Source organism: Mobula hypostoma, chromosome 22 (genome assembly GCF_963921235.1).
Source record: "Mobula hypostoma chromosome 22, sMobHyp1.1, whole genome shotgun sequence".
Taxonomy (NCBI): Eukaryota; Metazoa; Chordata; class Chondrichthyes; order Myliobatiformes; family Myliobatidae; genus Mobula; species Mobula hypostoma.
The window spans coordinates 52457517-52474854 of record NC_086118.1 but is presented as its reverse complement, the minus strand read 5'-3'; the positions used below and the strand labels follow the sequence as shown (position 1 = coordinate 52474854).

Sequence of the window (17338 nt, the reverse complement as noted above, 5' to 3'; positions counted from 1 at the left end):
AAGGAACACATGGCAAACGCAGACTCCTTTACCGGGTAGTATTTTTTCTCTTCATTGACTGTTCATGGAGGGTCAGGGAGCTCTACTGGGGTGCACACGGGTAGATTGTCTGTGAACCAAGGTGTTTTTAGTTGAAGCAATAAAAATTACTTGTTGGTAAATACAGATTCTCTGTGCCTTATTGATCATTATTACCAGGGGTAACTCTTGCAACAGCTGCACAGTAGTGTAATGGTTAGCACAATACCTTTCCAGCCCCAGAGTTTGATTCCCACCACTGTCTGTAAGGAGTTTGTACGTTCTCCCCTTGTGGGTTTCCTCCCACATTCCAAAAAGATACAATTAGGGTCAATGTTGGTGCTGGAAGTGTGGTGACACTTGCAGTCTGCCCTTTCACCATCCTCGGAACACGTTAGTTGTTGACGCAAAATGACATAGTTCACAGTATGTTTCAATGCACATGTGACAAATAAACTTTAATCTCTTTTTCTTTAATTACAAGATGCTGCAGAGGGTGGTTGGCTCAAGCAGCTCCATTGCGGGCACAAGCCTCCCCACCATTGAGGATGCCTTCAAGAGGTAATGCCTCAAGAAGGCGGCATCCATCTGCAGACATCCCACCCTGCAAAAACTCATTTCAGGGAGGTAGCACCATCAATTTGTGGGAAACTTCCGGGAGAGGGGGGATGTCTGCAATAGAGTAGCTCCTTAGCAGCTAGCCAGCTAGTTTAAATAACGTTCGCTATGCTAATGAACAAACGACACCTGTTAAACTCACCTCAACATGTCTTTGACAGTCTTAACCCACCACGGGCAATGGAAAAGTCACTGTTGCAAACAGTGCAGTGAGCAACACTGTCATTATTTTAGGTAGGGGTACACTTTAGGGTAGTCTGGGGTGACGTACGTTTTATATTTTCTTTTTTTGGAACGCTCTGCCATGGCGCGCGCTCTCGCTCGCTCTTGCTCTCTCTCGCGCTCTCTCGCTCGCTCTCAAAAAAATTGATTTCCAGGATATTGTATATACAAACGTTTGTAATTTGCGGGCATCAGAGAGCCACTATTAATATGCAGGAGACTCCCGGAAGTTCCGGGAGAGGTGGGATGTCTGCATCTGTACTAAGGAACCTCACCACTCAGCAGATGCCCGTTTCTCATTATTACCGTTGGGGAGGACACTCAAATATTCAGCTTTCTCCCTGCGGCTATCAGATTTACGAACAGTCAACGATTCCTTGAACACTACCTTATTACTGTATTTTTGCACTATTTATTTATTTTGTAATTTATAGTAATTTCTTTGTCTTCTCTCCACACTACTAACAACAAATCTCACATCGCACAAGTCAGTGATAATAAAACTGATCCTGGAAACCTGGGTAGTAAATATCGTCAGCATTATCTGCCATGTCATATGACGTGGGTGATCATGGTGTCATAACCTCGATTGTTCTTGGTAATTTCTTCTACAGAAGTGGTTTGCCATTGTCTTCTTCCGGGCAGTGTCCTTACAAGGTGGGTGATTCCCAGCCATTATCAATAATCTTCAGAGATTGTCTGCCTGGCATCAGTGGGCACATAACCAGGACTTGTGATCAGCACCGGCTGCTCGTACGACCGTCCACCACCGGCTCCCATGGCTTCACATGACCCTGATCGAGGGGCTAAGTAGGTGCTGCACCTCCCCTAGGGTGACCTGCAGGCCAGCGGAGGGAAGGAGCACCTTAAACTTCCTTTGTTAGAGACATATCTCCACCCTGCCATCCACAGGGTCGCAAAGGGCACTGAAATACTACTGATACACTGTTATAAAAGTAACACTCCATGGATTTTCCCATTGCTAGGAGACATCGTATTAACAAAACCAGTCCCATTTGAAATCATGGGTACCTTTAATGTACTTTCAACCTATGAGACACCAAATGAGTGAAATGTTGTGTCCCATGTAGATAACAGGGGTGGGGGGGGATTGGATCATTTAAGAGAAGTTTGAATGGGAAGGGCATGGAGGGCTATGGTCCAGGAGCGGGTTGATGGGACTAGGCAGAGTAACAGTTCGGCATGGACTAGATGGGCCAAAGGGCCAGTTTCTGTGCTGTAGTACCCAATATCTCCAGGGACAAAACTGGAAGGGTGACTAACTGTGTTCTTCCATCTCTCACTCCATTGAGATCAAAGTTAATAAGACAGAACTACCCAGGTGAGGAGAAAGAGAGCTGTACACCGCTAACTTGTTTCGATTTCTGACTTCGACCTGAATCATTAATTATTTATTTCATCAAACATTTCCTGAACTGCTGAGTACCACCGTTCAAATATTGGCTGCTCGTTAATCTTTCTACAAAGTCATTTTAGAACATAGCACACAGAACATTACAGCTCAGCGCAGGCCCTTCAGCCCACAATGTTGTGCCGACCTTCCAACCTTCTCTGACATCCATCTAACCCTTCCTTCCCATGTAGCCCTCCATTTTTCTTTCATCCATGTGCCTATCTAAGAGTCTCTAAACTGGGTTTCTTAACCCTTAGTCCTACTCATATGGCATGTTTAAAACGGAGGTTGATAGGTTCCTGATTAGTGAGGGTGGTAAAGGTTACAGCAAGAAAACAAGAGAATGGGGTTGAGAGGAATAATAAATCAGCCATGATGGAATGGCAGAACAGACCCAATGGGCCAAGTGGCCTAATTCTGCTCCAGTGTCTTATGGTCTTAAATGTCCCTAATATACCCTCTTCTACCACCACCCCTGGCAGTGCATTCCCTGCACCCACCACTATCGGTGTAAAAACCTAACTCTGACATCCCCTGTTACTTTCCTCCAAATACCTTAAAATTATGCTCCCTCGTATTAGCCATGTCCACCCCAGGAGAAAGGCACTGGCTGTCCATTTTCTATATGTCGCTGTCGGAGTTGGGCGTACTCGTCGAAGCGGGTGAATTCTGTAGATGTGTCCTGCGCATGCCCAGTAGAAGGAGATTCGCCCAAATACCCGTTTTAATGTGGACGGAAGTATCTTCAAAAACGCCTGGTGTGGACGCCTATCGTTTTTACGCGAAACCGGCGTTTTCAAAGTTATCCTGTTCAGCGTGGACGTAGCCTTAGCGTGTGCAACTCTGTGCTTTCTTGTTTCGCTGAAAGTAAGGCGGCTATTACCGAAGCTGTAAGTGTTTGGCCCGATCTGTTCTCAATGGTGTTTGATTTCTTGCCAAGAAACTTGCCCTCTGTGGAAATCAGCAACTGCTCCTGAATTAAACGACAGATTCATCTGACCACCATGTCTGTGGACGGACTAAATATAAAGGCAGGCAAAACTGGGAATACTTACCAGGTTAGGCAGCACCATCTTAAGTCAAAATCCTTTCATCAGAACTGGAAAAGTTACAGGTTTTAAGCTGATGCAGTAGTGAGGAGAAAGGGGAGGGCGAACTTTAAATTTCCACCCTCATTAAAACACCAGATTTTTGATACAAATTCAATATACTGTGATAAGACTGCTGAACAGATCCTCACCTGGATCTGGGCCATACCCTCCAAATATCCGGACCTGCCTCTCGGTTTCTTTGCACTACCTTACTTTCCATTTTTCTATTTTCTACTTATGATTTATAATTTAAATTTTTAATATTGACTAATTTTTTACTATTTTTAATATTTAATATTTGTAATCCAGGGAGCTTGAAGCGCAGAATCAAATATCGCCGTGATGATTGTACGTTCTAGTATCAATTGTTTGGCGACAATAAAGTATAACATTATTTAGCATCAATTATGTTCCAAAGAGTCAGATTAGATTTCTCGCTCTTTGGAATTCACAAAGACACAGGTAATGATTGAACTATTGAGCATGCTGGACAGTCGTATCTAAAAGGATTCTCACAAGGAAGTTTTATTTATCAAAAAATGTTAAAAGTCGCTTCCTAAATTAAATTTCTTTTTTTCACCGTACAACCTCCAAGATAAAGAAAGGCAACTCTGTACTTATATAGTGCCTCTTACAATGTCTGTAAGCTCTTTATATCTAATTTGATATTGTTTTTAAAGTGCAGTCACCTGATCAGTTCATTACGCAAACCAGCCTCCCACTGCCAATATAATCAAGAACTTCAACCCCCCCACCCCCCGGACATTCTCTTCTCCCTTCTCCCATCAGGCAGCAGATACAAAAGCCTGAAAGCACATACCTCCAGGCTCAAGGACAGCTTTTATTCCGCTTTTAACAGATTCTTGAAAGGACCTCTCATAGACTAAAAGATGAACACTTAATCTCCCAGTCTACCTCATCATGGCCCGTGCACTTTATTCAGAGCCAGAATCAGATTATCACTGTTTGATAGGGTGTGAAATTTATTGTTTTGTGGCAACACAAAGACATAAACACCTACAAATTACAAACTAAATAGAGACTGCAACTCTGCACTCCGCACTGTTTCTCTTGTACTGCTCAGGAATGGCATGATCTGACTGGACAGTTAGGGTTAGTATGTTGTGGGCAGGCCACATTGACACAAAGACAAGATGAGAGCATACAAACTCCAACAGTGGCAAGAACTGAACCCTGATCTAACAGCTGGCACCGTACAGCGTTATGCTACACCACCATGCTGCCTGTTTTCCCAGGTGGTATTTTATAAGATTCTACATTTCACAAGTGTGGAGTAATGGCATTGCAAACAGTAGTGAGGAAAACATGATAAATTACAAGATCATGTGTTTAATTTTATTTGGTAATAATTAACAATAAATAAAATCAATATTAAGTCAAAAAGCTATAAAATAAAGTTTAGAGTGGCACAGTAGGAAGTTAACGTAACGCTTTACAGCACCAGCAATCACTGATCGGGTTTCAACTCCCACCGCTGTCTGTAAGGAGTTTTGTATATCGCCCCATAACTGTGGAGGTTTCCTCCGGGTGCTCTGGATTCCTCCCACATTCCAAAGATGTACAGGTTGGGTTAGTGTGTTGTGGGCATGCTATGTTGGCATCAGAAGCAGGGTAACACACTCGGGCACAATACTCGCTAGTTTGATTTGATGAAAAAGGAAACATTTTGTTGAGTGTTTCAATGCATATGTTACAGATAAAGCTGCTGTTTAAATTGCAAATAATAATCCCTGTATGAGGAAAAATATTCTAGATTACAAGATCATGTGATAATTTTATTTTGATATTAGATTAGATAAATATTTGTTTGCTCCAATATTATTATTATGAAATTCAAGCAAGCACAGGTAATTCCAAGCTCATTGTTTAGAACCTTAATACTATTCATAAACCACTGGAAGCCTCTTCAATTTTCCACTCAATATTGTTTGGGTTCTATTGGATTCCAACCTGGCAACTATTCTATTACCTAAAATATAAACTTTATAAGCCCTTTCATTTAAACAGCAAAATATTGTGGAGTCTTCCTAATGTGCTTTGTTCCATATTCTTGCAATTTGCACGTCAAGTAGCAGATTGTACCCGTAAGATAATGGACTGCCAGTCACTTCTCGTTGACCTTCTCCTTTCTGAATGCCAGCTGCACTTCAGTCAACAGCACTCCTGACTCTGACTCACGAGGCCGTGGGTTCATCTGGCAGGCCAGAGGAATCAGACACAAAAGACAAGAGTGCTGGATCTGTTCACTTGCTAACTGAGGACGTCTTCAAAAAGGCAACATCCATCATTAAGAGCCCCCCACCACCCTGGACATGCCATCTCCTCATGGATACCACCAGAGAGGAGGTACAGGAGCCTGAAAAGAGACACTCAATGTTTTAGAAACAACTTCTTCCCCTCTGTCCTGAATGGACAACAAATCCATGAACCACCTCACTATTTTTGCTCTTTTTTCTCTGCTTATTTTAATTATGTATCTCTGATTGTAATTTATAATATACCGTATATATTGCAGGGTACTGCTGCTGCAAAACAAACTTCACGATATATGTCAGTGATAATAAGTCTGATTCTAAACCAAAGCCCCTTCTACTCTCCCAGGAAATGTGAATGATTCCAGCCATCACCACAGATGTGTAATAAAAAAAGACATTTTTTAGATTTCTCTTTAAAAAGCACAAATTGATTTTGTGTTTGAAATTGGAATTGGTTTATTATTGTCATACACTATGTAATCGGGTGGAGATGCGTCTCTACCAAAGGAAGCGTAAAGTGGTCCTTTGCTCCACTAGCCTGCAGGTCACCCTTGGGCAAAGTGTAGCACCTGCTTAGCCCCCCCCCCATCACGGTCAGATGGTGGACAGTTGTATGAACAGTTGGTGCGTATCACAAGTCCTGGTTATGCGACCACTGACAGCAGGCTGACAATCTCTGAAGAGTATTGATAATGGGTGAGGTCACCCATGTTGTAAAGACACTGCCCAGGAGAAGACAATGGCAAACCACTTGTGTAGAAAAACTTGCCAAGAACAAACATGGTCATAGAAAGACCATGATCACCTACGCCATACCACACAGCATAGAAAGATGATCGTGATAATGCTGTTAATATTTATGCTATATACAGTGAATTCCAAATAATTGGGTCATCGGTTAATCAGGGCAGCTGCTTATTTGGGACAACTGTTAAAGAACAGAAACTAATCAAGAAAATTGCTGGGATTCCCTTTCCGTATTTGGGACACTATGCCACTTAATTGGGACAGGAAACTGTTGCCGAACAGTTTCTAAAGAGTGTCAGTCCCGTGCATTACACCATTCTTAGAGCGAACAGTTTTTAAGCAGCATCACTTGCATGTGTTTGCATTCAAAAAGCAGTGCATTTGTCAGTAATAGTTGGCGAGTGATAAACAGCAAGGCAATTCAGAATTGTTCTGCTCACTGTGCTTTCACGCATTTAGGCATGGAGATGGTAGAACACTTCAACAAGTTAGAAACTACAAAGAATTTGAAGGTATGGGAAATCATCTTGAATGTTACAATGATTTGGAAGGTGCAATCATCGATAGCATTGTATGAAGGCAGTCCAGAAGGGGAGCGGGGAGAGAGGCAGGGGAGAGGGGGGAGAGGGGGGAGACAGGCAGATGAGGTAGGAAAAGGACAGGTGAAGAGGGAGTGACGGGGAGACTGAGTAACGGGGGGAGTAAGAGGGAGAGAGAGGGAGGGAGAGAGACAGACAGACAGAGACAGCAAGAGAGTGGGAGCCATACAAATGGTAAGACAGAGAGACAGGGACATAGATGGACAGAACAAAAACAGAGACAGTAAGAGAGATGGGGACAGAGGGAGACAGAGTGACAGAGATGAAGAGAGAGACACACACGGAGAGGAGTAAAGTGAAATAGAAAGCTGGAGCAATGGAGAGCTAACATAGAGAGCTGTAGGGAGATGAGATAGGGAGGGGAAGTAGGGAGAGATGGAGGGAGATGGAGATAGAGATAGATAGAGGGATAGTTAAAGAGATGAAGAGAGGGATAGATAAAGAGATAGAGAGAGAGAAATAGAGAAAGACAGATAGATAAAGAGAGGGATAGTGATAGATACTGTAATAGAGAGAGATTGAGGGACAGAGAGAGGGGGTGGAGGGAGAGAGAGAGGGGGATAGAGAGAGAGAGAGGGATGGAGAGAGAGAGGGATAGAGAGAGAGTGGGGGGATGGAGAGACAGAGAGAGAGGGATAGAGAGAGAGAGAGGGATGGAGAGAGAGTGGGAGAGAGAGGTAGCGCGCACCAAGGAACATAAGTGGTCAGTCTGTGTTTGTGTTACTGACGAAGCCAAATCGCCAGAGGGAATATTAACAGAAAGCCCTGAAAATGACGGATTTTTGCTACATTACAAACAGGTTACTGTTTGAAATATGGTCCCAGGTGAGCTCTTAAAAGTGTTCCGCCTAATTTTTAAAAATATATCATTTCTTTTGCTATTTTCATAATATTGCTTGATAACTCCGGCACTATTTTAGCTTTCGAGATGCACGCGGAAAGCTTCGGGTATTAGATGCCCCTGTCACTTTCAATATAGCTAAATCCATGGATGGGATAAGGTGACAGGAATCCGCCCCCCCCCCCCCCACCTTTGCCCGAGTTGCCCCACTCCCGGGCGCTTATTGCCGCTGGGTTAGATCTTCAGGTTATTAAAATTTCTTCCAATTAGTCTGAAGCTAAATGTCAATAAACGATGAAAAAACATCACCAGAGCGCAGGCGAATAACGATATAACTAAACCCCCCTTTCAGAATTCACAGAACGATCGAAAGATTAAGTGCAAGTCCCAGATTTGTGGACGCTCGCATTTGCTGGGTGGATATGGCATGTTTTCAGCACAAGTTAACTAAATTTTTGATATTAAAACTAATTTGCTAAAAAAAGTCAGCGCCACAAATAAATTCCGATTAATACTTAAATGTGATATGCGAGATAAATACTTTATATACTGTGTGTATATATTTCTATCCATACAGAATATATTATACTACGTGTAACAGATACATGTCACCAGAAGAATATATTTGTAACACGTAGCCCAAAATTTTAATCAAACAATTTTCCTTCACTTCCAGTGAAATGTCTTCGCAGCCAGTGTCTGAGTTGTATCTGGGTGCTTCCCACAGCTGCCTCTCGCAAATGTTGCATGAGCGGCCAGAGCTGCTGTTGTTATTTACGGCTCTTACCTTGCGCAGGAAGGCCATTCGTGGCCGGAATTGTTGGCCCTGGTTGAAGCTTTTGACTGTCATCTTGTCGCCCGGGGTGTGAGGAGCCGCCGCGCTCGGAACGAGATGGAAACGATGGGAAGCCTGCGCTTGCGCGCCTTGCCCGCCCCCGCTGGCCGCGCGCCGCTCCGGTTACCACGGCAACCGCGGCCCGGAGCGCCCGGGCGGGCTGTCAATCAGTGCGCCTGCCGCCGCTCGCGGAGACCCACTTCTCAGAGAGGTCGCGCTTTGCCAAGTACCTCTGCAAAGAAAAAGACACCATCGAACAATGCTCCTTTCTCGCTGCTGCCTTCAGGTAGAGGGTACCGAAGCCTCAGGAATCACACCCCCAGGTTCAAGAACAGTTACAGCCCTACTACCCCACGCCGTCGGGGGTAACACACTCATTTGCCCCATCCATGGAGATGTTCCCATTACCAATTACCTCACTTTTAGGCCTTTATGTGTGATGTTCTCGTTATTTATTGCTATTTATTTATGTTTGCATGATCTATTGTCTTCTGCAGTCTGGTTAATCTTTCACTGATCTTGTTATAGTTACTATTGTATGGATTTGCTGAGTATGCCCACAGGAAAAATAAATCTTTAAATATACCCAATGACTTGGCCTCCACAGCCGTTAGTGCCAATGAATTCCAAAGATTCACCACTCTCTGGCGAAAGAAATTCTCCTAATTTCTGTTCCAAAAGGATGTCCTTCTATTCTGAGACTCTGCACCCTGGTCCTAGAAATCTTCCCCCCACCCCCTCCCCATTGGAAACATCTTCTCCCTGTTCATTCTGCCTAGGCCTTTCAATATTCACTAGGTTTCAATGAGAATCCACCCCCCTCCCCCACATTCTTCTGAATTCCGGCGAGTGCACGCCCAGAGCCATCAAACATTCCTTGTTAACCTTTTCATTCCTGGCATCGTTTCCATGAGTCTCTTCTGGACCCTCTCCAATGCCAGCACATCCTTGCATAGATAAGGGGCCCAAAACTGCTCACAATAATTCAAATACGGTCTGACCAATGGCTCATAAAGTCTCAGCTAATTGATAGTGGTCTGTAAATTTACCTTTGGAGTAAATGCCAATACTAGTTGAACTACCAATATATCTGCCTTTGTCTTTATGCATACACTCTGGCATCTTTATTAGATACTTCCTGTATCTTGCTCTTCTGCACACCACTGTGGATATTTGAATTACTGTCACCTTCCTGTCAGCTTGAACCAGTCTGGCCATTCTCTGACCTCTCTCATTAACAAGGTGTGCTGCCATTCACTGGATTTTTAAAAATTTATTGCACCATTCTCTGTAATCTCCAGAGACGGTTTTGCGTGAAAAATCCCATGAGATCAGCAGTTTCTGAGATATTCTGTCTGGCACCAACTATCATTCCATGATCAAAGTCACTTAGATCACAATTCTTCCACATTCTGACGTTTGGTCTGATCAACAACTGAACCTCTTGACCATGTCTACACACTTTTATGTTGCTACGTTGGCTGGAGTTGGGGCTTTATGCTTTGGCTCTTGGTAGGATCACTCATGCCAAACAGGTCAAAGGGTAGAGGCCAGACTGAGAGTGGTCCACCGGTTCTGGGTTTCAGCTCAGGGATAACCACTCTGACTGATCGAACAGAACTGATGCAGAAACGGCAATGAAGAATCCTTCTACATCTGAGTGACAGACAGAGATGGAGGACCTTCATTGTTGCTCTAAATGCTAGTGCTGTAACAGGCAGTATATTGTGGGTGAGTGTATATTGTAATTATATTTATAGTACCTGTTCTTATTGCTAGATTCAAATTCCCCATATTCCTGCCTTGAACAGGGAATATAATCAACTAAAAACACATAAAAACTTTTAATTGGCAGAGAGGATAATATAAGAAGATGAATGATAAACAATCTCTTAACAGGCTGCACTGATTATAATTCTGAGATTTGATACAGTCTACAAAATATTGTAGGAAGGATATATTTATTCTCTAAGGGAAAGTAACCAGGAAGTAGAGAAATTGACAGATGAGACCCAGGCAGAAGTGACTCCATATAAGATAATGAAATATGTCAAACACATCTAATGAGTATCCAAATGGCAAAGTGCCATTTCTACATAACTGTCCCATTGGGACCTTTGATAGCGTCGTTCTCTGGTATTCTAAGGATATAACGGCCAATATGTAGGATGATGACTCAAGAAATTCTGAACAGAAAAATGAAACTGCAGCAAAGTCTGAAAAGAATTAAATTGTGTCTTTGACACATCAGATCAGTTTGGTTTTGATTATTCAAAACCAATTCCTTTCATGACAGGAACAGCATTAGTGCATCACTTTTATTCCATTAAATGTGATGTACTGTTATACACTCAGTGGCTGCTTTATTAGGTACAGGAGTGGATCTGCTGTGGTCTTCGCTGCTGTAGCCCAACCACTTTGAGGCTCAACACGTTGTCCATTCAGAGATGCTCTTCTGCACATCACAGTTGTAACACGTTGTTTGAATTACTGCTACCTTCCTGTCAGCTTGACAGGAAAGGTAGCAGTAATTCTCCTCTGACCTGTCTCACTAACAAAGCATTTTTGCCCACAGATCTGCTGCTCACCGGATTTTTTTTTTTTTTGTTTGTTTTTTGCACCACTCCCTGTAAACTCTGGAGACTATTGTGTGTGAAAATACCAGCAGATCAGCAGTTTCTGAGATACTCAAACCGCCCTGTCTGGCACCAACAATCATTCCCCGCTCAAAGTCACTTAGATCACACTTCTTCCCTATTCTGATGTTTGCTCTGAACAACAAGTGAACCTCTTGACCATGTCTGCATGCCTTTTTGCATGGAGTTACTGCCACATGATTGGTGAGCTAGTGTACAGATGTACCTAATAAAGTGGCCACTGAGTGAAGGTTTTCATTTATAAACAAGAGATTCGGCAGATGCTGGAAATCCAGAATAACACATATGAAATGAGGAAGGCACTCAGCAAGTCAGGCAGCATCTATGGAGAGGAATAAAGCGTTGACGTTTCGGGCTGAGATCTTTCCTCAGGACTGGTGTTTATTTAGAGATACAGCATGGTAGCAGGGTTTCCGGACCAACGAGCCCACATCACCAATTAACCTGCTAACCCCAACATCTTTGGAATGTAGGAGGAATCCAGAGCACCCAGAGGAAACCTATGCAGTCACAGGGAGAACACACAGACTCCTTAAGGATAAACAACAGGAATTCTGCAGATGCTGGAAATTCAAGCAACATACATCAAAGTTGCTGGTGAACACAGCAGGCCAAGCAGCATCTATAGGAAGAGGCGCAGTCGACGTTTCAGGCCGAGACCCGAATTGATCCCAGGTCATTGGCGCTGTTGCTGTAGTAGAGTTGCACTAGCCATTACTGGCCCATTTCCTATCCACCAACCAGATTCTGAGTTATTATTAACATTTCCCTTTAATCTCTCCCTTCATGATGATTTTGGGTCCATTCTGAGGAAAAAAACAGTAAGAATGTGAAAAACATGGAGAGTAGGAAGTAACACACACAAAATGCTGGAGCAATTTAACAGGTCAGGCGGCATCTACAGAAATATCTGAGAAAGGGTGTCGGCCCAAACTGTCGACTGCTTTTTCCTCTCTGTAGATGTTGCCTGACCTGCTGGGTTCCTCTAGCATTTCGTGTGTGTTACTCTGGATTTCCAGCATCGGCAGAATCTCTTGTGTTTAAGCATGTGGAGTATCCAAGGGGCTCTAAACGAATGCAGCAGATACTGATTCACTGAACTCCAGAGGTTCCAGGTGCCAGGATCAGGAATGAAAAGCAATCGGAACGATGTAATAATGCTGGGGTTTTGTAAGGCATTGGTCAGACCACTCTAGGAATGTGCTGGTATTGGAGAGGGTCCACAGGAAGTTCACAAGAATGATCCCAGGAAAAAAAGGGTTGACATATAAGGAGCATATGATGGCTCTGGGTCTGTACTAGGGGTTCCCAACCTTGTATATGCCATGGACCAACGCCATTAAACAAAGGGTCCATTTACCCCAGGTTGGGAATCCCTGATCTATACTCACTGGAGCTTGGAAGAATGAGAGGAGATCTCATTGAAACCTAGAACATGTTGAAAGGGTCAGATAGAATGGATGTGGAGAGGATGTTTCTTATAGTGGTTCCAGAGGTCATAGCTTCAGCAAACAAGGACATCCTTTTAGAACAGAGATGAGAAGGAGTTTCTTTAGTCAAAAGGTGGTGAATCTGTGGAATTATTGCCGTAGACAGCAGCGGAGGCCAAGTCATTGGGTATATTTAAAGTGGAGGTTGATAGGTTCTTGATTAAAAAGGGAGTTAAGGGTTACAGGAAGAAGGCAGGAGAATGGGGTTGAGGGCGATAATAAATCAGACATGATGGAATGGTGTAGCAGACTGGATGGGCTGAATGGCCTAATTCTAGTCTTGTGGTTTTATGGTCTAATCTACTGGAGGAAATCAGAAGGTTGAATAGTTTCTGTTGGAGAAAAGGAGTTGTCAGTGCTACCAGCCAAAACCCCGCATTGCGATCATTGTAACTGTTGCAGTTTAAGATAGCTCTACTCAAGACTGTCGACAGCTTACCGGCAGTTCATTAGGCAAAAAATATGACTACATACTTTATTAATAACATTTTTTCTGTGTAAAATTGTGGTAAGCAGTCAGCACAAACAATGAAGGGGTGAGCAAAGTCGAGGCTGAGTTGAGGGTCAAGACGTGCGGTTGTGATGCAAAGCTGGAGTGAGGTTGAGTCATGGTCGAGACGGAGTCGGGGGACGTGAAGCGGAGAAAAGTTGGGAGTTTCGGAGCCCATCCACCGAAATCGAGAGCGAGGTTGGATCGCCGGTCGTTTGGAGAGGTTGGGTGCGGGCTGGAACGCGGTGGGAGGGTCCAGGACCAGAGTGTATCGCCATGACAGGGCCCGGATCCTAGCTCGGGGGATGACCCGGTGTTTGGACAATTTAAGCACCGGGCCGGATGGATTGAAAAGGACTGGAGGTGAGGGTTGAGCTGGTTCTGCTTGCCGCTCCACGTCTACTCTGCTCTCAGTGGCGCTGAGGCTGTGGCCTACTTCAGCCACTCCGGGCTTCGTGTCTGTGGAGTCAGTTTCATTCTGAGTGCCATTGCTTCCTTTCATCGTTTGTACGTTATGTGTTTTTCTCTCTCTCTGCACGTTGGGTGATTGTTAGTTTTTTTTTTGAATGTGTAATTTCAGGTTTTGTTTTTGTTTTCTGTCTGCCTGTAAAGAGCTGAATTTCAAGGATGTATAATTTATACGAACTTTGACAATAAATGTACTTCAAACTTTGGACAGTTGTTCTCAATTTCTCATCGACCTGTTTGTGACTATTGGGAAGCAAGCAGCAGTGGGGGGTGGGGGGGGGGACAAAAATGATAGACAATGCCATTGTAAAGGCAGAACATGCTGGATACTCCGAAGTGAGACAATATGACATCACCAGACTGAGCACTTTGAACCCAAAAGGGATAAAACAGAGCTTCTTAATAATTTTCAATTATTCAGGGATATGGACCACATTCGGCCAATTCTGCTCCTATATCTTATTTGGAGTTTTATAAGCAGCTTTGGGTCCCATATCTAAGCGAGGAAATGCTGTCATTGGAGAGCATCCAGAGGAAGTTCAGGGGATTGTTCCTGTGAGTGAAAAGGGTAACATATGAGAAGTGTTTGATGGCTCTGGGCCTGTACCCACTGGATTTTAGAAGAAGAAGGGGGAACCTCATTGAAACCTATCAAATATTGAAAACCTAGATAGAGTGGACGTGGGGAAGTGTAGGAACAGAGGGTTCTGCCTCAGAATACAAGCACGTTTCTTTGAATAGAGATTTAAAGGAATTTCTTTGGCCAGAGGGTGGTGAATCTGTGGAATCCATTGCCACATATGGCTTTGGAGGCCAAGCCATTGGATATATCTAAAGCGGAGGTTGATAGGTTCTTTAAGAGCATCAAACTTTACAGGGAAAAGGCATGAGTATGGGGATGAGAGGGATAATAATTGGCCATGATTGAGTCATGGACCAGACCCAGTGGGCTGAAGAGCCTATTTTTACTCCTATGTCTTTTGGTCTTATGATCTTCTGAACATTATGTTACCATTTACCTTCCATCCCTAACTTCCCCTCAACTGAGTGAACAGAGTCAAGCCAGAGTAGGGATGAGAGATTTCTTTCTAAAGGGCACAAGAGAACCAAATGGGATTTTTACAAAAGTCTCGTGGTTTCATGGTTACCACTATCGAGTCTGGCCCTTTTGTTATTTTCCTATGTATGTGGTTACTTGAATGGAAATTCCCCAGCTATCACAGTGGGATTTTGTTCTCATTCTAAGGACATGATGGCTAGATCACGAGAACCTCCGTGTGAAGACATAGTGAACTGAATAACGAGCCTGTAGAAAGGTTGCAGGATGGATGGCTGGGAGACTCGGGCCGCACAGACCCTTTTCCTTTCTCTTTATTCTGCTGTCAAGGACTGAGACTCAGAATTTACTGTGTCACCTCATCTTTCAATGGTAGCAAACTCAAAGCATTGATGGTCCAAAGGGACTTGGAGAATTAGGCCCTTAAATAATTAATCTGCTATCAGAGATATTAATATGCTATTACAATTCATGAGGCAGTCCTCATTAGGAGATTGGAGCTGGAGAGGTTCAGTAACTTTAAATTTCTTGGAGTTACCATATCAGAGGATCCATCCTGGGACCAACAAATAAATGCCATCACTCAGAAGGCAGGAACGAGGAAATCTGCAGATGCTGGAATTTCAAGCAACACACATAAAAGTTGCTGGTGAACGCAGCAGGCCAGGCAGCATCTCCAGGAAGAGGTACGGTTGACGTTTCGGGCCGAGGTCCTTCGTCAGGACTAACTGAAAGAAGAGCCATCCGTTATTTATTTATATACACACATTCTTTTTCTCTCTCTCCTTTTTCTCCCTCTGTCCCCCTCACTATACCCCTTGCCCATCCTCTAGGTTCCCCCCCCCCTTTTCCTTCTCCCTGGGTCTCCTGTCCCATGATCCTCTCATATCCCTTTTGCCAAGCACCTGTCCACCCCTCCCCCTCCTGTCTTCTCCCATCATTTCGGATCTCCCCCTCCCCCTCCCACTTTCAAATCTCTTACTCACTCTTCCTTCAGTTAGTCCTGACGAAGGGTCTCGGCCCGAAACGTCGACTGTACCTCTTCCTAGAGATGCTGCCTGGCCTACTGCGTTCACCAGCAACTTTTATGTGTGTTACTAAGAAGGCACGACTGCTTTCTTAGGAGTTTGACAGTATGTCATCTAAAATGTGACAAACTTCTATAGATGCGCAGTGGTTGCATCATGGCCTTTTATGGAAAGGCAAATGCCCAGGAACGGAAAAGTCTACAACATGTAGTGGATACAGCCCAGTCCATCACAGGCGAAGCCCTCCCCACCGTTGAGCACACTTACAAGGGGTACTGCCACAAGGAAACAGCATCCATGACCAAGGACTCCACCACACAGGCCATGCTCTCTTCTCACTACTCCATCGGGTAAGAGATACAGAAGCCTTCGGTCCAACAGCGCCAGGTTGAGGAGCAGTTATTACCCTTCAACTATCAGGCCCCTGAATCAGCCACAACTTCTCTCGCCACAACTCTGATGCACAGTCTCACTTTCAAGGATTCTACAAATCAAGTTCGTGGTATTATTTTCAAAAATTTGCACAATTTGTCTTCTTTTGCACATTGTCAGTCTTTGTCTATGTGTAGTTTTTCATAAATTATATTTTATTTCTTTATTTTCCTGCAGGTGACCGCAAGAAAATGAATTTCATAGTAGCGCAGCAGGTTATTGCGACACTATTGCAGCTCAGGGAGTGCTGGAGTTTGGAGTTCGATTCCAGCACTGTTCTGTAAGGAGTCCTACGTCCTCCCAATAGAATAAGTGTTTTTTTTTCTCTTGGGGCTCTGTGGCTTCCACCTACAGTCCAAAGATGTACTGGGTAGGTTAACTGGTCATTGTAAATTGTCCTGCGACTAGGGTAAGGTTAATCGAGTTTCTCAGGGGTTGCTGGGGTGGTGCGGCTCGAAGGTCCAACTTTGCGCTGTATGGCTAAATAAATAAAGTGTATGGCAATAGACACGTATTTTGGTGATGAATTATAATTTATATGCTATCGGAGATCAACTCCATCTTGATGTGGGGTTTCGACCGGAAGCATCAACAAATCCGTTGTCCCCTGCAGATGCTCTGCGACTCGCTGAGTTCAAGAACACACCGAGCCAGAACCCCTGGATGAACCAAGCTGCTGAGGGCTGGATCTGTGGCTTTCAAAACCAGCAACCCACAGCCCGACAAGAAGTCCAGGTATGACCTACGGAATGCCATCTTGCGAGTGAAGAGGCAATTCATGTGAAGTCAGTCACACGATTATATGCGGGGCAGCTGTGGCTGGGTTTCCATGCCAATAGGTCCTATGAGGCGGAACGTAATGAAGTAAATGGCCGTGCTGCTTCACTGCCTGATGAGCTGAGTGTCTTCTATGCACGCTTTTAAAGGGAAAATATCATCATAGCTGTGTGAATCCCCACAGCATCTGGCCACCCTGTCATCTCTGTCTCAGAGTCTGACGTCAGAATATCCTTCAAAAACCATCAAGGCATCCAGTCCAGATGGTGTACTGTCTC

At 44.0% G+C, this 17338-nt stretch overlaps 1 protein-coding gene across 1 annotated transcript in view; it reads right to left on the bottom strand.

The window, feature by feature from the left end:
- rgs9b (regulator of G protein signaling 9b) overlaps positions 1-8742 on the bottom strand; it is a 96481-nt gene extending 87739 nt beyond the window's left edge. The window contains exon 1 of the mRNA XM_063030594.1: positions 8614-8742. Within this exon, the coding sequence (XP_062886664.1) occupies positions 8614-8676 (63 nt within the window). The 5' untranslated portion in view covers positions 8677-8742. The remainder of the gene's footprint in view (positions 1-8613) is intronic.
- Between the last annotated feature and the right edge of the window lie 8596 nt (positions 8743-17338).